The sequence below is a fragment of the Balaenoptera physalus genome, assembly GCF_965194825.1.
Source record: "Balaenoptera physalus genome assembly, chromosome: 13".
NCBI classification, from domain to species: Eukaryota; Metazoa; Chordata; class Mammalia; order Artiodactyla; family Balaenopteridae; genus Balaenoptera; species Balaenoptera physalus.
The window spans coordinates 10081316-10103859 of NC_138892.1; the positions used below are offsets into that span (position 1 = coordinate 10081316).

Below are 22544 nucleotides of genomic sequence, written 5' to 3' on the forward strand. Positions count from 1 at the left end.
TTCAGCCCCAAATTAAGGGTCACCACCTCTGTGAGGATCCCCCAGGGAGAGGTCTACTTGGTTCCCAACTGTGTGTGTAATCCCTCTTATCTCACCATGTGTGTTATTATCTGTTTCTGTATCTATCTTCCCTAGTAGACTCATCCCTCCTTGAGAGTAGAGACCTGTCTTTATCTCCATATCCAGCAGAGAGCTGGGTCCAACAGTGTTTAATAAATGTTGGTTAAATAAACGGTCGTGAGCATGCCTCTGTGGGTAGCTGTGTGCCAAAGTTGGAAGTTTTTCAAATTTGGAAATAAATCTAAATAAATGAGAAAAGCCTCAAATGACCGATATGTATGTATGTATGTATATGTATATATGCTACTGCAATTGCCTATAAACTTATCTATAGCCCACACTAAGGTTTGTATCTTGTTTGTTGTTGAATCCCTGGCAACAAACACCTAGTACAGTGTCTGACAAATAGTAGGGTCATTAAACATTAAAAAAAATAAATGTGCTTAAGGGGAGGTATACCCAATGAAATTCTCTTTTTGTAATGACCCTTCATTCTTTAGTTCTGTACTAAAGCACTTCTCAAATTTGAGCTCTTGAAACCAAGAATATACATCCATAGGCACCAGTTTGAAGCTACCCAACTGTACACGGTGGAGTTATATGCCTCTATTTGATTATAAGGTGGTTGTCCACAGAGGGGCAGTAAAGTGTAATGGTTTAAAATTCAGGTCACCTGTAATTCCACTGCCTGTTTTTTATTTCTTAGAATATCATAAAATGGCACACATTTTAAAAATTTTGTAGAGACCTTGTGGACTCGCTGAAGGATTTGAGAAATTGGGAAAGCTAATTGACACAATTACTAATTGGTTACTAATTGACACAAAAGCTTTGGTTTGCCATGCTCTGTATCTAGGATAGGAAAGTAGCATTTTGCCAGGCAGGATTTTTCTGTAATACAGTCATCCTTATAAGTCTTTTACGGCTTCTGAGTTTTGTGTCATACTTAAAAAGACTTTTCTTACTCTGAGAGAGTAAAAAATTTTCTCATGTTTTCTTCTAGTACTTTTATTATTTTATTGTTCAGATTTAATTTCTTGATCCATCTGGAATTTATTTTGGTATAAGGTGTGAAGTATGGTTACAATTTTATTTTTCTTCCAGATGACTACCTAGTTTGTTCCAACACCATTTGCTGAACTCATTTCCCCACTGATCTGAAATGCCACCTTCATCATATTCAGAATTTTTGTAAGGTATTAAAGACTAGTGTTTTTTTGTTTTTTTGTTTTTGGTTCTGATTTGAGTGGAAAGATCTTCAAGTGTACTTTTGAACTACCCCAGGGTTTTGGATTTTTTAAAAAAAAAATTTTAAAGTTGCATATAACCATCAATATCCTATCCAAATGAAATTTTTGTACTTACTTCACGAATTTGTCATTACCAAGCTCGCTTCAGTTTCTTTAAGTGTACTGCACACAACCTTCAAATATTATGAACATTTCTCTCTCCCAGCTGTCACTACACCAAACTACATATGTTATATTTCCCTAAATCATCTTGCTGTGCTCTTTGCAGCTCTTCTGTACAGTTGATGTCTCCATCTAACAAGTTGCTCAGAAGTTACTATAATTGTTTTAGGTGAGGCCCAAAGTGAAAGCCTCTCATCACTATCCAGTTCATGTCAAAAATGGGCATTAATTTCCATTTAACATGGACAGGCTATGTTTCTGGAAAATAACAGATTTTGAAGAACTATGGCAGTTATTTGTTGGCTCTTTAAACAATCCACCTGGGGGGAAGGGGAATGTCCTACAAACTGCCAGCTGCTATTGTGGGAATTTTTTGCTATTTATTCCAGCAAAAAAAGATTCAGACACTGAAGAAAAAGGGTCGCCCTGTACTAGGTCTTGAACCCAAAGAACTGTTTGCACAGATATTCATCCAAGATACAGCGCAGCCTCCACCTCAACAGATGCTCTTTCAAGTGTTTCATGACTCTCCTCAACAGTCAGTCTCCATTGAAGGGGAGGAGGATGACGCCGCCAGAGATGGCTCTGCTGGCATGAAGGCTGGCCTAAAATTTCTATTTAAAAGCTGGATCAAAATATATTTGGCTTCTGTTGTCTATTTAAAATTTCAAGTTAAGACGAAGAAAAATTACGCTCCATCGTGAATGGGCCTTGGGTGCCTCACTCACAGACTAGAGTCGCAAATGGTAAGAGAGTCACAGAGAAAGGAGAGAAAGTAGGAACGCGGACTGAGGTATTAGGTACAGACTGTGAAGTCAGATATGAAAAACTTGGAGTGAAAAGAAAAGCCTTGAGCAGGGGGAGAGACCCCCATATTCGACCTCCTAACCCGAGGATCCTGATTAAGATAAGCATTCTGCATGTCACCTGTCACCACGTCAGCCACCTCCGCTCAGCACCCCCCCTCCCCCCCCCCCCCCCCCCGCCTCATGGTCTTCCACCTCCTGACCCCTTTCCAGCGGCCTCTCTTCATATCAGAACACGCCCCACCTAAAGGCCTTCTTTCTCACAGCAGCCTGTCTTCACCTCAGCGCCCACCTCAGTACCCGCTAATTCGATGCGTCTCCTCAGTGCCCCCACCTCAGTCCTCTCCCTGACCTCAGCATCTCTCTCCGCTCTAGAGAGGCCCCAGCCTCCCCTCCGACCAAAGCCCCTCTCCTCAGCACACTCCTTCCACCTCAGCGCCCCGCCTCACCCCAGCGCGCCACCCTCAGAGGCTCTTTTTGCTGCTCCAAGTTGCTCCCCTTCTCCCCCGCCCTCCCGCCACCCCGCCCCCTCGCCCTCTGCCCCGCCCCGGGTTCCGCCCCTCGCTCTTCGCTCCGCCCACGGTGGGCCCGCCCCTCCGTCCGGGTCCCGCCCACGCCAGCGGCGCGCCCGAACTAGTCGTTTGGCGCCAAACCTCTCTGTCAGCGACGGGACGCCAGTCTCCGCGTTCTGGTTCTGAGGCAGAATCCCTGAGGACTGGAAGGCCCGGGCGGGGGGCGGAAGGGATTCAGATACCTTGAAAACCTCCGGGAGACTGTGGGTACGAGTGGAGTTTGTGGCAAAAAGGGAAGGCGGGTGAAGAATCTGAGGGGAAACTCGGTTTCCTTTCTTTGGTCATACTCGGTTGTCGTTGCCGGGCCCTGGGCTGGTGGCTTCGTGCGTCCCGCCCCCAACCCAGACCCCGGAGGGAATCTAAGTGCTCTCGAGGGATTTCCAGCATCCTTATTTTAAACCAAGTCGGACCTAAGTCTTGAAGAGGCCTCCTCGGCCTTCTTATGAGGGAGTCAGGTGTCAGGAAAACGGCTGGAGGCGGGGTGGAGGCGGTGAGGGTGATCTGGACCGCGCTCCCCACGATGAGGGACAGCTTCTGGTGCCTTAAACCGAGGTGTCCGGGAGCCCTACCTTGGATTCAGCTGTTCACCCCGTCAGTTGCTATTTGAGATAGATGGAGAACAATCTCTTTGTTTATCAGGGAGAAAAGAAAGGACAGTCACTGTGGAATTTGGGCTTATCATACATATGATTAGCTATCTGAATGAGGGGCCGTACTCCAGAAGATTCCATCTCCACTGTCTCCTCGTTTGCCTCGAATACTTTGCTGTTCAGAGGTACTAGGTGGTACCGACCATACCTTTACCTTAGCAGTTTGTTCCCCTTCTGGGCCGGGCCCCAACCCGAATTTGGTGTTAAGCGAAGAGATGGAATAGACCAAGAAAACTGATTACTTGGACCACGTTTTCTAATGAACACAGTCATACCTTGTAGATTCCTGAGATCTTAAAACAACTGCTATAGTGTTAAATCAAAGACTCTTTATCTGCTTATTGGCCCTAATATTTTATCATGTTTAAATATTGGGTATCTGCCATAATTTTAAATCTTAAAAAAAATACATCATGAAACTAGTAAATACTATAAAACAAAATACATCTGTTTTATTAAACAAAAATATATATGTTACAAGAGAGCCCATTCATAATTCCCAAGCAGGAAGTCATCCCTCAAATATGAGAAAAAAAATATATCTTTTTTTTTGAGGATAGACTAAGTTCTAGGTGCCAGGGAGAGTACAAGGAAGATTGACTTAAGGCCAAAGTTCTTAGAGTGTTGTTAAGCAACATAAAAGTTGAATAACAATATGGAATTCTAATATTCTACTTCTAAATAACATTCCAAGGCAACAAAAAAAGATATTATTAGTCATGATTAATTGTGCTATAGGAAATTGAAAGATGATACAAAGTGGCCAGATTTGAGGAAAGAGAAAAGAAACTAAGTCCCCATCCCCACATACACACACCAACAAAAGAAAGAATGCCACGGTCTTGGAGAAAGAAGATAGGCCAGCCCAGTTGTTCCAAACTAAATATTTTTCTCATTGTCCTTCTGGTCCTTGATATCTGAAATGAAATCAAGAAGGTCTATGGGCAAAGGATTTTGTACTATATGATCTATGACTACTTCTTAATATTTCTTATTTTTCCAGAATTGATTATTTTTCTGCTGTTCACCTTTCAATATGAAGGAGGATCAAGTTGTGCTGGAAGAACCAGGATTCCAGGATGAAGAAGTATGGCTAGAATGTTGAAAGATATGTAGACACTCAGTCATTCTACAAAAATGAAGTTCCTTCTCTGTTAACTACTATTTTTAGAAACTGAGATTAGAAATAAAACATAGTTCTGGAGAGAGGCAATATTACAAATATGTAACAACTTGTTTGGCAAGGGGTGCTAAGATTAGCTACTTAGCAGCTGGCATGAAACTATTTTAATAATTTAACAACTGGTATGGCCATACTGGTACCTATGCTTACTGGTACTGAATAGCAGAGGAAGGAGTGCACGGTCTGGTGGGGAAGAAGACTGAGAAAACATATTTAAAAATAGATTGTGCTGTTCCACTCTTTTGGATTAAGGTCTTAAAAATTTGGAGAGGCCATGAGACTTCTCTGGTGGTCCAGTGGTTAGGACTCCGTGCGTCCACTACAGGGGACTCGGGTTCGATCCCTGGTCGGGGAACAAGATCACGAGTGCCTGTTGGGCTTCGCAGCGCTTTCAGTGTTGGCACTTCTTTTAAGTATGTAACAATGTGTTTGAAAAAGCATTATTGATCCTACCTCAGTCTGTCTAGAGAAGTGGAATTTGAGGCATTTTGGAGTGACTCATAATACTGAATTAACTCTTTAAAATATGGAAACAGTTGGATATGAAGAATCAACACTCCTTTTTTTCTGTTCCATGTCCTTTAGGAATCTTTGTTTCAAGACATTGACCTGTTACAAAAACATGGAATTGTAAGTATTTTTTCAATGCTGTGTGAAATTGTCCATTTTAGAGTTTCTCGGGCTTGACTCTATTGGCATTTGGGACTGGGTAATTCTTTGTTGTGGGAGACTGTCCTGTGCATTTTAGGGTGTTTAGCAGCATCCCTGACTCCTAACCACTCACTATATGCCAGTAGCAACTCTCTAGTTGTGACAACCAAAAATTTCTCCAGATATTGTCAAGTGTCCCCAGGGGGCAAAATTGCCCCCAGTTGAGAACCACTGGTCCAGCTGGAGGCATTCAGAGCTACCTACTGTTTTCATCAACAGAAAATTCACCTTCTGTGTCATGTGATTAAATGACGTTGACAGAAATCAAGACTTTAAGTAACTAGCTAGATGAATTTCAATAGCAATCAGTTGGCAGTAAAACTTCTCTGACATTACCCTTTGAAGCCCTCACATTTAATCTTTTTCAGTTGAATTTAGAAAATTGGAGCAAGAGAAAATCCTGGTCTTTTGGTTATGTAGTTATTTGCATTCTCCAAGGGTAAAGAAAAAAATCTTTAAAAAAATTTTAAAGAACATTTTGGTAATGAAGTTCTGTAGAAGGAAGGAGCTGAACTGAGGGGGTGAACGTGTGATAAATTTGTTAGCTTTCCTACCAACAGACTTTTCTTTTGAATTCCTTGTTACATTGCCATGGTCTCACTAACATTCTTGGGAAATCAGGGCACAGCCAGAACATTTGGCATCATGCTGGGTATGTTCTACTCAGATATTTCCAGAACATTTGGCTACATGGTGGGTGGGTTCCACCTGGCTGCTTGTATAAAATTGGCATCATGATGGAAGTAGATGGACACAAAAGCACATGACATAGTATGGGAGCCTTTCAGGCTGGCATTTTCTCAATCTGCTGCACCCATTCTTTTACTTACAGAATGTGGCTGACATTAAGAAACTGAAGTCAGTAGGCATCTGTACCATCAAAGGGATACAAATGACAACAAGAAGAGCGCTATGCAATGTCAAAGGGCTCTCAGAAGCAAAAGTGGACAAGATTAAAGAGGCAGCCAACAAGCTTATTGTAAGCAAAATCCATTCTTTGTTGTTTTAGCTTAGAAGGGCCCTGTGAGTCTCTGTAGCCTTTCTCATTATGTACAGTAGAAACTATTGTGAGAACTCTGAATTCCTGTAGATCACAAGATATTATACGCCCCATGTTAACTTTTCATCATGTCGGTTTCAAAGCAATTAATTTCTGAAAGAATGAGACAGGGTTAAGAGACCTGGAAAACTATGAAGGTAATTATTTTTTACCAAAACTTTTCTTTTTGTCTCCCCTTATATTACTTTTTTCCCTTTCTGTGTCTCTGCCTTTCCTTCTCCTTTTCTTTTCTTTTTTTTTTTTTTTGGCCATACCACGTGACTTGCAGGATCCTAGTTCCGGGACCAGGGATTGAACCTCGGCCCCCGGGCAGTGAGAGTACCAAGTCCTAGCCACTGGACTGCCAGGGAATTCCCTCCTTTTCATATTTTTTATCTTCCTCCTTCTTATTTTTGTCTTATCTCCTCAAACATTGTATCTATGGCTGTTGTGAAGTGCTCAGCAACAAAGAAGTTGCTCTCTCCTGCTATAGGCATTTGATAAGAGAGCATTGCATTTGAAAACGACAGCAGTGGCTGGGTTTACATGTGTGCAGTTAAGATAGATATGACCAAGAATGTGCTCACTGAGGCACCTGAGCTTAAAGCTAAGTGAAACCTATACCTTGTAGCTGGGCCCACAGAACGCAAGAGACCTATGCAGCTGAGAGGCTCCAAGCAAAAACACATGCCTTTGACGCAAGCTTTTGTGTAGAGCTGGGGCCACTGGAAGCACCAGCTCTGGAAATACGAATATACAGAAAGGCAAAGTCTCCCTCTTTGCAGAAGAGCAGGCTTCTCCATTTCTACATGTGTATGTGAGGCTCTCGTTCCCACCAAGTCCTAGAAAGTCTCTTCACTGACAGCCATCCGGTTTCCTTCCCCAGAGGCAGTCGAGGCATGAGAGTGATGCAATGCGGTCCTGAGCTTGGAGAAGACCCAAGTGAACTGCTCTGAACACAGCTCAGTTGCTTTACCTTCTGAGTACTCTTGGGCAGTATACCTGCAAGTCAGTTCCATAACTGCCAGGGTATCTAATGAAGCCCTTGAGCAGTACCCAGGGTTTGGGAAACTGCTACTTTATAGCTCCTAGGCATTAGTCTTCTTTTCTTTGGAAAATAATTCTATTACCAAAGAAAAGAACCTCTCTCCTTCTCATGTACCTACTAATGCACCAAGAGTCTTAGCCTTTCTTAACTAAAGCTGTTTATTCTGAAAGAAAGAGAAAGCGATTGAGACATAGAGGGAGAGACAGACAGAGACAGAGAGAGAGACAGTTAACTTCACAGTACAGTGGTATGTATCAGAATCATCTGGAGTGGCTTGTAAAGAACACAGAGGCCCAGGCTCATTGAATTAGGATTGGGCATGGGCTTTTCCCCCACTTCAAGTTCTCTGAAGTTTGAGAACCACTGTCACAGTATAAAACAACAAAGAGGGGAATACATTAGACCACATCAGGACCTATTTTCACTAGTTATAACACTGCATCAGCTGTAGCTCATTAATTCAACCAATATGTAGTATATCTAACATGAAAAATATTGTATCATGAATATTGAAAACTGAAATTCCTGTGCTCCTTCCAGCTTCTAGAGCTGGGGGAAATGATGCTATTGAATGAAATCAACTGAATCACTTAGTAAAGTACGATTCTACTTTATGCCATAAATATATCTCATTTAATCCTTACAACTCACCTATGAAAGAGACACTATTATCCCCATTTGACCCAAAAGAGGAAGCCAAAGTACAGCAAGATAAGTAGTTTACCTGACATCACACAGCTAATAAGTATTAGAGACATATTTGGAACCTTGGTAGGGTGGCTCAAGAGCCTGTGTTTTTTTTTTTTTAATTTTTTCTTTTTTTTTTTTTTAATAAATTTATTTATTTATTTTAGCTGTGTTGGGTCTTCATTTCTGTGCGAGGGCTTTCTCTAGTTGCGGCAAGCGGGGGTCACTCTTCATCGCGGTGTGCGGGCCTCTCTTGTTGCGGAGCACAGGCTCCAGACGCACAGGCTCAGTAGTTGTGGCTCACGGGCCCAGTTGCTCCCCGGTATGTGGGATCTTCCCAGACCAGGGCTCGAACCCGTGTCCCCTGCATTGGCAGGCAGATTCTCAACCACTGCGCCACCAGGGAAGCCCTTTTCTTTTTTTTATTGTGGTAAAATACACAACATAGAATTTACTATCTTAATCATTTTTAGGTATACAGTTCAGTGGTATTAAATACATTCACGTTGTTGTTGCAGCCATTACCACCATCCCTTCCCCATAACTTTTTTTTTTTAATTTTTAAATTTTATTTTAACTCTTTTTTTTTTCTTTTTTACTTTTATTTGCATTTATTTTTTTTGCAGCATTTATCCCCAGACCATAGTTTTTGTTTCTTCAGTTTCTTCTGGAATATCTTTTTCTTCTGTGTAACCTCCTCTTCTGGTTTAGGAACAATCTGTTCTTTTTCAATAAGGATCATCTCAATATGGCAGGGAGAGCTCATGTATGGGTTGATCCGACCATAAGCTCTGTAAGTCCTGCACCACATCGTGGGGGCTTTGTTCACCTGGATGTGCTCAATGACCAGAGAATCTACATCTAAGCCCTTAAGTTCAGCATTACTCTCTGCATTTTTGAGCATGTGCAGTAAAAATTCAGCACTCTTTTTGGGCCACCAACCCTGAGTCCAGCCCCACTGTTTTGCCTGGGCACACCTACCAGCTCCACCATTGTAAAGTCGGAATGGCACACATTGCTTCTTTTTTTTTTTTTTTTAACATCTTTATTGGAGTATAATTGCTTTACAATGGTGTGTTAGTTTCTGCTTTATAACAAAGTGAATCAGTTATACATATACATATGTTCCCATATCTCTTCCCTCTTGCATCTCCCTCCCTCGCACCCTCCCTATCCCACCCCTACACATTGCTTCTTTAAAGTGACACCCTTCAAGTACTTGGTGGCTTTTCAGATATGCATACCCTTAATGGCCTGGGCAGTTTCACGAGTGTTCTTAAAGTGAACACGAAGATTTGAACCTCTTGATTTGCATGATTTTGTGGGGTTTTCTGGGTCAAGTGAATAGCGAACCATTTTTAGAGGTCACCTGGAAGCAAGCAAGAATAATTCTGTCAACATATATTTACAGTAACTCATATAGTTTATATATGTACTAAACGCTGCCGGAAGCTACTCAGAGAGTTGTTGTTTTCATGATTAATCCAAAGGTGTCCTAAGAAATGCCATCATTGCAGTCTTTTTTTTTTTAATTTAATTTAATTAATCTATTTTTTTCTATTCTTTTTCAAATTCTTTTCCCATTTAGGTTATTACAGAATATTGAGCAGAGTTCTCTGTGTTATACAGTAGGTCCTTGTTATCTATTAACAAGGTTATCTATTTTAAGATAAGAGCCTATGTTCTTAACCATGATCTTGTGCTGCCTTCAAAGACAAATGAACTGTAGCTTATATCAAATGATGACCCTGGTAATCAAGTATATAGCTTTTGGTGGGATTTGAAATTAAAACCATCATCTTATACCCTTTTTGAACTTTTTCTTTTGTCTTTCTGTAGGAACCAGGATTCCTGACTGCATTTGAGTATAGTGAAAAGAGGAAGATGGTTTTCCATATCAGCACTGGCAGCCAGGAATTTGAGTATGTATCTCATATTTTTTATAACCACTAAGCACAATCTTTGGAATACTGTATTTCTTTTCCTCTATCCAGGTTGTTATTTTGACTATAAGTAGTAGAAATAGCTTCCTATTTTGCAGAAGTTTTTTTTTTTTTCTCAAAAGGCAACTGAAGCAAATAAATTCCAGACTGCTTGTAAAAACAGGATTAAATTTCTTATAAGAAATTCAGACCCAAAATATAAGTAGTTTCTAAATCAGCCTATATTAATCTATAAACCATTTAAAAAATTAGTTTAACTTTTCATTTCCCTTTTCTTCTCCACTGATGAAGGAAATTCCATTTCACTTTTGGTTTTTCTTAAAAATCGGTTGTTAGAGTGAATATTTTAGAAGAAATAATGCAGTGTTGGTTTTGCTCTTCAGCCTCAGCAGTTTTAAATTCCCTTTTTATTTATCATCTTATGATTCCTGAGACATAGTCATCATCTTCCCAATGCAAGTTGACTAGAATGTGGTTTTTTTTCTCTACCTTAGTAGGCAGAGTTACTGTTTCATAAGTCAGAGCAGTGGCCAAGATCAATTTGAACAAAAGCAGTATTTCTTCAAAGTATTCCTCAAAACCCTGACCTCACAAAAAACTGCAAGAAAAAAAGAGTTCATAGTCAAATATGCCTCCACTTGAATGTCTGCTAGGCAGCTCAGACTTCACAGGTCTGAAACCAAACTTCTGATCTTTGCCCCAGATCTGCTCCTCCTAAAACCTCCCTCATCCTGAGCTCTTTTTGATCCTCAGATCTGAAACCTTAGTGTCATCCTTAGCACCTCTTTTCCCCTCTCACACCCTAACTCTAATCTATTAACAAATCCTGGCTGCTCTACCTTCAAATATATTTAGTCAGAACAAACCAACCGGGCTTCCCTCGTGGCGCAGTGGTTAAGAATCTGCCTGCCAATGCAGGCGACACGGGTTCGAGCCCTGGTCCAGAAAGATCCCACATGCTGCGGAGCAACTAAGCCCGTGCGCCACAACTACTGAGCCTGCGCTCTAGAGCCCGTGAGTCACAACTACTGAGACTGCATGCCACAACTATTGAAGCCCGCGTGCCTAGAGCACATGCTCTGCAACAAGAGAAGCCACCGCAATGAGAAGACCGCGCACTACAGAGAAGAGTAGCCCCCGCTCGCAGCAGCTAGAGAAAGACCGCGCAGCTACGAAGACCCAGCGCAGCCAAAAATAAATAAATAAAAATAAATAAATTTATAAAAAACAAAACAATCCTTATATTAAAAACAACCAACCAGTTTCTTCAACAAATAAACTATAAGGAATAAAAAAAAAAAGAGATGGAATCAGGGAGAAGACCTAGAGATTAAAAGAGATTTAAAAGACATGTCACTTGATCCCAATATGTGGATCTTATTTTGGATACTGATTCAAACACACACGGATAATAAGACATATGAGACTGAAAACTGAACACTTACTAGATAGTTGATATAAGGAATTACTAATGTTTTAAGTGTGATAATGGTAATACAGTTATGTTAAAAATAAGAGTCTTCATCTTGTAGAGATACCTACTGAAATAGGATGAAATGATATGTTGCCTAGGATGTGCTTAAAGTAATATGAAAAGGGAGGGAAGTGGTTGGAGGTTTATATGAAAAAAGGTTGACCATGAGTTCATAGCTGATAATTTTTGAAGCTGAGTTATAGGTGCATGAAGGTTCATTATTATACTGTTTTTGTCTACTTTTGTATGTTTGAAATTGTCCATAATAGAAAGTTTATATATATATATGTGTGTGTATATATATATATATTTTTTTTTTTCTATTTGTGTCTATATGTGTACAGAGAAAGAGAAGAAATACGAATTCAATTTCTTCTCACCACCTTCTCCTTTGTTACCTCACTGGTCTAAAACACCTATTAGTATCTCTTCTGGATTATTAATAATAACTTCTAACTAACTTCCCTCCTTTAGACGTTGCCCCTACCATTTATTCTTCACATAGGAGCCAGAATAATCCTTTTAAAACATAGGTCAGGGCTTCCCTGGTGGCGCAGTGGTTGAGAGTCTGCCTGCCAATGCAGGGGACACGGGTTCGAGCCCTGGTCTGGGAAGATCCCACATGCCGCGGAGCAGCTGGGCCCGTGAGCCACAACTACTGAGCCTGTGCGTCTGGAGCCTGTGCTCCGCAATAAGAGAGGCCGCGATAGTGAGAGGCCCGCGCACCACGATGAAGAGTGGCCCCCACTTGCCGCAACAAGAGAAAGCCCTCGCACAGAAACGAAGACCCAACACAGCCATAAATAAAAATTAAAAAAAATTAAAAAATAAAAATTAAAACATAGGTCAGATCATAACACTCCTCTGCCCAAAACACCCGAATGACCCCATCTCACTCAGAGCAAAAGCCAAAATCCTCTGTAATCTCAAATCTAAGCTCATCTTTAATTCATCTTGTGGTTTACTATGTACCAACCACACTAACTTCTTTGCTATTCCTAGAACATGCCAGATACACTCCCACCTCAGGGCCTTTGCACTTAGCATTCCCTCTGCCCGGAACACTCTTTCGTCATTACGTTCATGACTTGCTGTCAGGTTTTTCAGGTCTTTGCTAAAATGTCCACTTCTCACTAAGGCCTTCTCTGATCAATTTATTTGAAAATTTATTCGAAAACTCCCCATCTTCATCCTCAGCACATCTTGTCCCCTTTCTGGATCTAATTTTTATCCATACCATTTAATAACAACTGACATACCACACATTTTACTTATGTTATTGTCTGTTATTATGTTTATTATTATGTTTATTGTCTGTTATTGTCTGAGCCTGTGCTCTAGGGCCTGTGAGCCACAACTACTGAGCCCACGTGCTGCAACTACTGAAGCCCATGCACCTAGAGCCCGTGCTCTGCAACAAGAGAAGCCACTGCAATGAGAAGCCCGTGCGCCACAACGAAGAGTAGCCCCCACTCACCGCAACTAGAGAAAGCCGGTGCACAGCAACAAAGACCCAACGCAGCCAAAAATAAATAAATTAATAAATAAATAAATAACTACAAAGATTTTAAAAGTGCTCTTACCAGGTCTTAGCACAATTGCCATAATTAATATTTGTTGCATTAAATGAATGAATGAGATTAATTAACTTTAGGTCTTTCCATATCAAGAGTATGTATTAAATGCGCTGAATCACTGCATAACCAGTTAAGTGCATGCTGTCAAAATCTGACAGTTATTCTTCTATCTGCTAGCGTTACCTGTCACGTCTTTGAATATTTTCTATTCTGACATGTTCTTCATAGAATTTGGTTTGTGTGAGATAAGCCAATCATGGTGACAATCACTGGATTCTCCTAATATCTATTTTTCATGTTTTTCAGTACATTAAAAAAATTGGATATTCAGTTGACTTTTAGAAACATAGTCCCAGCACAATATGAAAAACCCAATTAATAACTAAAATCATTTATTCGCACTCCAGTTCAGTTCTTTAGAATTACTGAAATATAAGCCCTGCATAGCCCATTTCCTATTGGTACACAGGAGTAAGAACAACAGGGCTTATAAATTGTTTTGTTGATCCCCCTGCCCATACACAGTATAACCTGTGATCTAAACAGGTGGGAAGCCGTTTATTCAGCCAAGAATTCCTGTTCATGTTGGACAGATAGAAAGATATATAGATAGATATAAATGATACTAATGATATTAGCACTTTCTCCTTTCTTGATATCTCTATTTCTGTTCTCGTTACTAAAGCTTACTTTCTATTTCTAGTAAGTTGCTAGGAGGTGGAATTGAAAGCATGGCAATCACAGAAGCTTTTGGAGGTAGGTAGAACCTTAATATTTTGTTATATGAAAAATATGTGTATATATACACACCCATATATATATAATTAAGTAGTCAATTGTAAATTGTATCTATTTTGGAACTTGTGAAATATCAGTTATCATAATGCAAGATCATTCTGGGCTGCAATTAAAATATATTCCAACATTAACAGATGAGTTTTATTGTCATTTTTCATCTTTTTATCTCTGATTCCTATAGAAGAGATTAGAATTTTTTTCTCTCATACCTTCATGGGGTAGTTGTATAATGAGACCGATCTTATTTCTAAGAAATACATGTTTCAGGAACATAGAGAATGGATTTCCCTTCCCTTATTGTATCCTCTATTAAAAAAAATAAGTCAGGAATTCCCTGGCGGTCCAGTGGTTAGGACTCTGCGCTCTCACTGCCGAGGGCCCAGGTTTGGTCCCTGGTTGGGGAACAAGAATCCCACGGGCCGCACAGTGTGGTCAAAAAAAAAAAAGAAGTTCATGCATAGCTATGTTACGTACTATTCCTGACAGTTCCAGTATTTTCAGTCCTCAGAGAACTAAATCTGTTTTTTGGTTGTTGCTTTTTTTTTTTTAATATTTATTTTATTTATTTATTTATTTGGCTGCATCAGGTCTTAGTTGCAGCACACGGGATCTTTTAGTTGCAGCATGTGGGCTCTTAGTTGCAGCATGCAGGATCTAGTTCCCTGACCTGGGATGGAGCCCGGGCCTCCTGCATTGGGAGCGTGGAGTCTTAACCCCTGGACCACCAGGGAAGTCCCGTTTTTTTGTTTTGTTTTGTTTTTTTGGTGTTGATGTTTCTGTTGACTTGGAGAAATAAATCTGTGTTTAATTATTTCAGTTGACTCTCAGTCTTAATGGCTTTCCTGCTGTTGTATTCATTGATATTTGTGAGCTTATTTCTTGATTTTAATCTGTTGGAGTTCAATAGACCTAAATTGGTGAGTGGGGACATTTCTCTCTGGAGAGAATTTGCTTTTGTTCGTAGCTAGGGAATACCACCAATCTGAGGATCCCTCTGGGATCCCCCCTGAGGATCTCAGGTCAGTGGAGAACCCCAGGCTCTCATTCCTGTGGTGGAGTCTTAAACTTTCATTTATATAACTATTCTTAAGGAAAATTTGGTTTAAGTTGATTATTATCTAAAGGACAGTTCTGAAAAAGAAAACCTTTTAAAAGTTGTTTTTACTACTGGTATTCATATATGCAGAATCCATTCATGACACAGAGGTACTTTATGTGTGAGATTTGACAGTTGGAAAAGAAAACCATACTCTGAGGCCATATTTATTCTTTACGAAAATATCTAAAAATTAACTATGTATGTTTTTTTTCTACATTTCACAGAATTTCGAACTGGAAAAACCCAACTCTCTCATACCCTCTGTGGTAAGGATATGTACCAACAACAATAATAACAATAACAATAATAATCATAGCTATCACTTACTACTCTACTTTGTGCCTGGTACTTACATAATCTCATGTAATCTGAACAAACTTGCAAGGAAACTAAAACTCAGAGACATTACATAAACTGCCCATGGTTACACAAATACCAGAGCTGGTCTTTGAATGTGTGATGCTTGAGGTGATGTATGTACTGCACTCTGAACACATGAATGGAAATACGGAGGAGGTAAATGGGTATATGAATGTATTGGTGGAGAGAGGTATTCATTCATGGTCTCGATTTTTCCCATTCTATCTTTTCTATATTATATTTATGACAATGTCACAGAATCTTTTGAGGCCTAGAATTCCTTACTTTCCATAGAGTAAGGTTGGAACTAAGAAAGACTTAAATGTTTCTAAAGCAAAATAAGCAAAAATACCTCCTTTTGCATAAAGACATCACACTACATTTCTTTGACCTAAGTAGAAGGAGCATGGAAAAGTGTTTAATAAGGGGATTCTGGCATCAAAATAGCTCTGCCAATAATAGCTGCGTGACCTTGGGCAAGTTGCTTCACCTTTCAGATTTTCCCCATCAGTAAAACAGGAGTAATGATAGTGCCAAACTTAGGGTTGTTTTGAAAAATAAATGAAATAATGCATGTACTTTATGTAAAGTAATTCCTTAGTGTTAACTACTACATATAAAGAAAATGCATTTAAAATTTTGACATACATTAATTGAAAAGTTACTTAAATGAGTTATGTAGCATAAATTATATTTATGATTATTTCTTACAGAAAAAAGTTAGTGATACTTAAATTCTACTTCTTTAGGAGAACTAAATTTCATGAATATCTCCCATTGTGAAAGATATTGACATTCTTTGTTGAATTACTACTATGCTGGCAGAATACTTATAATTTTACCACTGGTTAGTAATATAAAAATATAGCATGCTGTTTAGAAACTAAAGGATCATTATTCTTTGCTACATGGCTAGAGAGTTGCAACCAGCCTAAATACCATGTTAATTTATATACGCATTTGTACAAAGTTTATTCACTCTTACTAATATTAACTAAATTTTAATTGCATTCTAGTGACAGCTCAACTTCCAGGAGCAGGTGGCTACTCAGGAGGAAAGATTATCTTCATTGATACAGAAAATACTTTGTAACCCTTTTATTTACGCAAGTTGCTAACATAATAGTGAGATATAGTACTGTTACTATAAAAGAGAATTTGTTTGAAATATGTCATTTTGTGATCACCCTGTAAACCAGCAATAATGAGAAAAGCCAAGGGAAAACAGTTGCTAGTCGAGTTCACAAATCACTTTTTCCCCCTGAAATTTTTATTTTATTTTATTTTTTATTGAAGTATAGTTGACTTATAATGTTGTGTCAGTTTCAGGTGTACAGCAAAGTGATCCACTTTTATATACATATATATATATGTATATATACATATATATCTATTCTTTTTCCCTTATAGGTTATTAGGTTATGACAAAATATTGAGTATAGTTCCCTGTGCTATACAGTAGGCAGTAGATCCTTGTTGGTTATCTATTTTATATATATTAGTGTATATATGTTAATACCAAACTCCTAATTTATCCCTCCCCACCACTCTTTCCCCTTTGGTAACCATAAGTTTGTTTTCTATGTTCAAATCACCTTTTTTTTTTTTTTTAATATTTATTTATTTTATTTATTTATTTGGTTGCACCAGGTCTTATTTTATTTATTTATTTTTATATTTATTTTTGGCTGTGTTGGGTCTTCGTTTCTGTGCGAGGGCTTTCTCCAGTTGCGGCAAGCGGGGGCCACTCTTCATCGCGGTGCGCGGGCCTCTTCACTATCGCGGCCTCTCCTGTTGCGGAGCACAGACTCCAGACGCGCAGGCTCAGTAGCCGTGGCTCACGGGCCCAGTTGCTCCGCGGCATGTGGGATCTTCCCAGACCAGGGCTCGAACCCGTGTCCCCTGCATTAGCAGGCAGATTCTCAACCACTGCGCCACCAGGGAAGCCCCAAATCACCTTTTTTAAAAAAAGGTTTCACTTCTCCAAATGGGTTTGGTATAAAATTGACAAAACAAATACATGAGAGGAAACTACATCTTATTTGTTTTTAATTCTCTTACTTCTCCAAAGATTTAACTTAATAGCTAGAAGATTATTGACTCATTCAAAGTCATGGTCTCAAATAAAGGAAAAGGTCTGAATTGAACAAAAATACAGAAGGAAAAAGAGAAGAACCTGTTTGGGTAACAAAAAGAATTGCAGTTTTATTGAAGTGTAAGTTATTTCAGAAAGCAAGACTGGAAATGTGGGTCTTAGACATGAAGGGCCTTGAAGCTGGATGATGGGTGTAAATTGGATTCTTTTGCAATATTCTAGGCAAGTAATGAGATTTGATGACCGTATATGGTAGACAAAAGAAAGAGAGGCTTGGGAAACCACTCTTAGGTTTGTCTAGATACTAGGAAAATAATGATGACAGAATTGGGAAGATCATGTTTCAGAGAAAAGATGATGTTTCATTTTAATATGTCGAATATGAGGTACAGAAGGACATCCACCATATGGCAGTTGGAAATGTTGGACTCAGCTTGAGAAAGGGGTAGGGCCAAGGATATGGATAGAATAGCCAGGGGGAGGCAAGAGAACTTACATAGAGAGAAGAGAAGAGAACTGAGAACATAACTTTGGGGTGTGCCTATGTCTAGAAAGAGGGACTAAAAAGACGAATCAATAGAGACAGACAAAGCAAGAGGATATCTGGTTGTGGATGCTAAGCATAAGGAAAGTTTCAAGAAGAAAATGGTAGTCAGTGATGTTCCACAGAGAGAGAGAGAGAGAGAAGGTGCAAACTGAAAAATATCACTGAGGTTTGCAATTAGGAGTCCAAGAGGCCATTTGCAGTAAAGTAAGATGATGGAAGCTTGTTGCAAATAAACAGTAAGGAATTGAGGCAGTGTGTAATTAACCAATAAATAGAAGAAATACGGTAGTTTGAGGAGATATCAGGTTCAGAGGACATTCTTTTTAACAATAGGACTGTAGGAAGAGGCACTCAGCTGGAGTTCAGCTAGTTTCAGAAACAGTGGATTAAGGATGGTTCTTGAGAGGGAGGAATTGTTCTTGCAGAATAGCTGCCACTGTTTGGGCAATTTGGATTTTATCAAGAATGGCTGAAAGAAACAGTTAGGAGCCAGGTCACATGCAAGAGGGAATAGGGAGGAACAGCTGGGAGGAACAAGGACATGCAGGGGCCCGAGTGGAATGTTCTCACTCTTTCAGTGTCTCTTACATGTATACTGCTCTCTCTTGGTACTTTTCTTTTTATGTGTTTATATTTTGCCTACATAATTATGTTTTACACTTACCTATGGCATAGATTATCTTATGACCCTTAAATCCTCCACAGTGCCTTGCACTGGTAATTGGTTAATATGGTAACCGATTCCATATGGGAATCAGTTAATAAACATTTGTAAATTGATTTGAACTTCCCTTCAGCATAAGCCCAACTTTTACATTCCTGGTTACATAGTCACCCGGTTTTGTAAAAACTGACATAGTGAAAAACATTTTTTATTGCCTCTTCCAATTCCTTGTCTTCTTTGATTTGTCCACCAAAAACATCTACTGGGTATACTCAGCAGCAATAGAAGATTTAAGTGGCTGTCACTAAAGCTCTGAAGAAAACATATATAGTGTTGTAGGACAGAGATGGCTGGGAAATCCTAAAGACAATTCAATTAAATGTTTACTGAACTAGTTCCAAGTGTCACAAATAAGATTATAAATGGTCCTTACTTTACAGTTACTTATAGTATGATCAGTATTATACAAATACTGTAAACAAAGTGAAATGAGACCACAGACATGCATTTTATTTTATCTTACTTCACTTTAGAGAATATTATAGACATATTGTTGGGATCACCAAAGACCTATAAAGAATGTTTATTACTCCTTTATAGTCTAGATAGGTATGTGATTATTAGCATCTTCCAGAATACCTTTTCAGGTACACTGAATTTGCCCCCCTATGAATTTACTAATTTCAGAATGCTAACACAACTCCTTTAGAAGAAAGTGGATTTTAAACCCTAAATAAACCAAAAACTATATGATAATAATTCCCTTCTGGACCCTTGAAGTTACTTTTTTGACCCTTTGGTTTATGTAGTCAAATTTATCATTTGTTAGCAACACGTGGTTAGTGATATGTTAAACTATTTCATGTTGAACAAGTGAGGAATATGAAGAGAGTGAATTAATTCACTTTGAAGTGACTTGAATTATAATTCAGTGATATTATCTTCCTAGAATAGGTCTATATTTATTGAACTGAGAACAACAGAGATTCACAAATCTTAGTTTCTAGTTTTTCTCTTGGAACTGATTTGCTGCATAATCCTGAGTCATTTGCCTAATCTCTGTTTGTCAGTGTCCTCCTTTGTAAAATGTAATAGAGGCCATAACAACTAACTTCCAAGGTTATTGTTTAGATAATTTAATATTTAAATTCATTACTGTCTCATTATTTCTATCACTGTTATCACTATCTAAGGTATTCATTAACTGAGGCACTTATGAAAAACAAAGTCTGATATAGATTTTAACTGATTATTAGTATCCTCCAGAATACCTTTGCAGGTACAGTGTTTTGCCTCTCTTTGATACACTTGCTACGGTATTATTTTTTGTATTTGTTGTCTAAACTTTTTGGAATTGATTTATTGAATCCTTAATCCTGGCATACTCCAGCCGTCCAGATCGCCTTCGGGACATTGCTGATCGCTTCAATGTAGACCATGATGCAGTCCTGGACAATGTACTTTATGCACGTGCATATACTAGTAAGAGCCCCATGCAATTGGATGCTTAGGCTGTTTTAAGGTTGGCAGCACTGATTTATTATTTGAGTGATGCTTACAACATTTTGACACTATTCTTTTCTCTTTGTATTTTACTTTTCTCCAAATTTATTTAGTCAGTCCACAAATTTTATCATCTGGTAAGTCCTTAGACATTGAAATGCTCTCAAATTATTTCTTATTCTTTGTCTTTGAAATGGAGAGTAACATTCTTTTTGGATGAGGTAGCATTTGGTATGTATGCTAACGTAGAATATGAAATCATATTTAATAAAGTCATAAATAATTAAGAAAATCCTTCAAGGGCTCTCTTTTGCCTGACTCCCAAGAACATACATGATCTTAGCCTCTGCTTCTTCTAGTTTTTATAACATTTTCCCACTGCATTTCCCACCAGGTGAACATCAGATGGAGCTACTTGATTATGTAGCAGCAAAGTTCCACGAAGAAGCTGGCATCTTCAAACTATTGGTACGAGCTTTTAAATATTGCTCAATCTAGAGCTATTTAGCATATTATCTTTCTTCTATTGATTCCAATTCAAATTAACTTGTTCCTTCCATTTCCAAATGCATTATTTATTTTTACATTAATCCTACACAGATCATTGATTCAATAATGGCACTTTTCCGAGTGGATTTCAGTGGTCGTGGGGAGTTGGCTGAACGGCAGCAAAAACTGGCCCAGATGTTGTCACGACTCCAAAAAATCTCAGAAGGTAGATTTTTTTCCTTAATTTTTTAAAAATAAATTATTTATTTATATTTGGCTGTGTTGCTGTGCGCAGGCTTTCTCTAGTTGCAGTGAACAGGGGCTACTCTTTTTTTTTTTTTTTTTTGTCTGTGTTGGGTCTTCATTGCTGTGCGCGGGCTTTCTCTAGTTGCGGCGAGCAGGGGCTACTCTTTGCTGCGGTGCGCAGGCTTCTCATCGCAGCGGCTTCTCTTGTTGCGGAGCACCGGCTCTAGGCGTGCGGGCTTCAGTAGTTGTGGCACATGGGCTCAGTAGTTGTGGCTCGCGTGTTCTAGAGCGCAGGCTTAGTAGTTGTGGCGCACGGGCTTAGTTGCTCCGCAGCATGTGGGATCTTCCTGGACGAGGGCTCGAATCCGTGTCGCCTGCATTGGCGGGCGGATTCTTCACCACTGCACCACCAGGAAAGTCCCTCAGAAGGTAGATTTTTTAAATAAATGGTGATGTCAGAATAGCACCTGTGACTGTTTGCTAAGTAGGTTTTGTAGAGAAGCTCAGAATAATGTCAGGAGGCAATCCATTTTTTAAAAATAAAATTTCCTTCATGGGAATACATCTCTTTTTTTAAACCAAAAATACTGATTCTAATACAATAAGGTACCTAAATATTATAACAATCATAACTTTAATTTATGATATCAATGTAAAAACAGGGATGTAATCTTGTTCATCAAATAAATTCATGGCACAATATTTCTAAACTCTGAGATCTAAGCAATGAACTTTTAATATTCACATTGTCATTCTCTTAGTTTCTTAATTTTATTTCTTGATGCAGAATATAATGTGGCTGTGTTTGTGACCAATCAAATGACTGCTGACCCAGGAGCAACTATGACGTAAGCCCTAATATTCTGCTTTTGTATTTCACAAAAGTTAATATCAAAAGGGTTAGAGTGTAGAATAGGAAATAATTCCAAAATCATCAGCCTTGATGTGGACACAGATATGTCACAAATCACTATTTGTTATCCAGATCTATTTTTCTCTAGTTTTTTTATAAAACAAAGCAATAGTTTAACTATTTTCAGAGATAATTTGGGTTCCTTTTTGTCTAGGACTAAAAGGATATTGGAGGACAATAAGAAAAAGATCTTAAGGAAATAAAAACTTATATTCCAGATACATGAATGGTTTCTAATGCACTGATAAGCTGTTAGCCTACAAACAAAAAAAGCAGGCTCTCTACAGGATATACATGAGATATATTTATAAGAGGTCCTATGAGAGAAGTCTCCTGTTTGAAGAAACAGAATTTCACTCCACACTACGCATATTCAGAATTTGTTGAAGTAGTTGTGTACATAATAAACATATTGATGGCTCTGCTTGAAAGATGGCAGTGGATAGAAAGACAAGGAGATGGTGGTGTGATGAATTGGGAGATTGGGATTGACATATGTATAAAATGGATAACTAATAAGAACCTGCTGTATAAAAAAATAAATTAAATTAAATTAAAAAAAAAAAAAGAAAGACAAGGAGAACTAAAGTAGTATAGTGAAACAGAAAGTTCAAAGAAGGACTTCCCTGGTGGTCCAGTGGTGGAGGCTCTGTGCTCCTAATGCAATG

The 22544-nt window shown here is 38.9% G+C and overlaps 1 protein-coding gene and 1 pseudogene across 6 annotated transcripts in view; one reads left to right on the top strand and one right to left on the bottom strand.

Annotated features, from left to right (window-relative positions):
- Nucleotides 1-2895: 2895 nt before the first annotated feature.
- The window catches only part of DMC1 (DNA meiotic recombinase 1), a 41096-nt gene continuing 21447 nt past the window's right edge, over nt 2896-22544 (top strand). For 2 of the 5 annotated variants that reach the window (XM_082420074.1, XM_082420076.1), the window contains exons 1-12: nt 2896-3057; nt 4504-4587; nt 5269-5313; nt 6227-6373; nt 10008-10090; nt 13866-13918; nt 15284-15325; nt 16436-16508; nt 20116-20207; nt 20623-20696; nt 20829-20943; nt 21751-21811. In XM_082420074.1, the coding sequence (XP_082276200.1) occupies nt 4537-4587; nt 5269-5313; nt 6227-6373; nt 10008-10090; nt 13866-13918; nt 15284-15325; nt 16436-16508; nt 20116-20207; nt 20623-20696; nt 20829-20943; nt 21751-21811 (836 nt within the window). In that variant the 5' untranslated portion in view covers nt 2896-3057; nt 4504-4536. The other 3 variants (XR_014252398.1, XM_082420077.1, XM_082420075.1) reach the window with 2 other exon arrangements.
- Nucleotides 8580-22544, bottom strand: part of LOC309640812 (large ribosomal subunit protein uL22-like) — a 47550-nt pseudogene continuing 33585 nt past the window's right edge. Inside the window, exons 3-4 of the transcript XR_014268580.1 lie at nt 9360-9537; nt 8580-9186 (exon numbers count right to left, since the gene is read on the bottom strand). The product of XR_014268580.1 is annotated as a large ribosomal subunit protein uL22-like (transcript). The remainder of the gene's footprint in view (nt 9187-9359; nt 9538-22544) is intronic.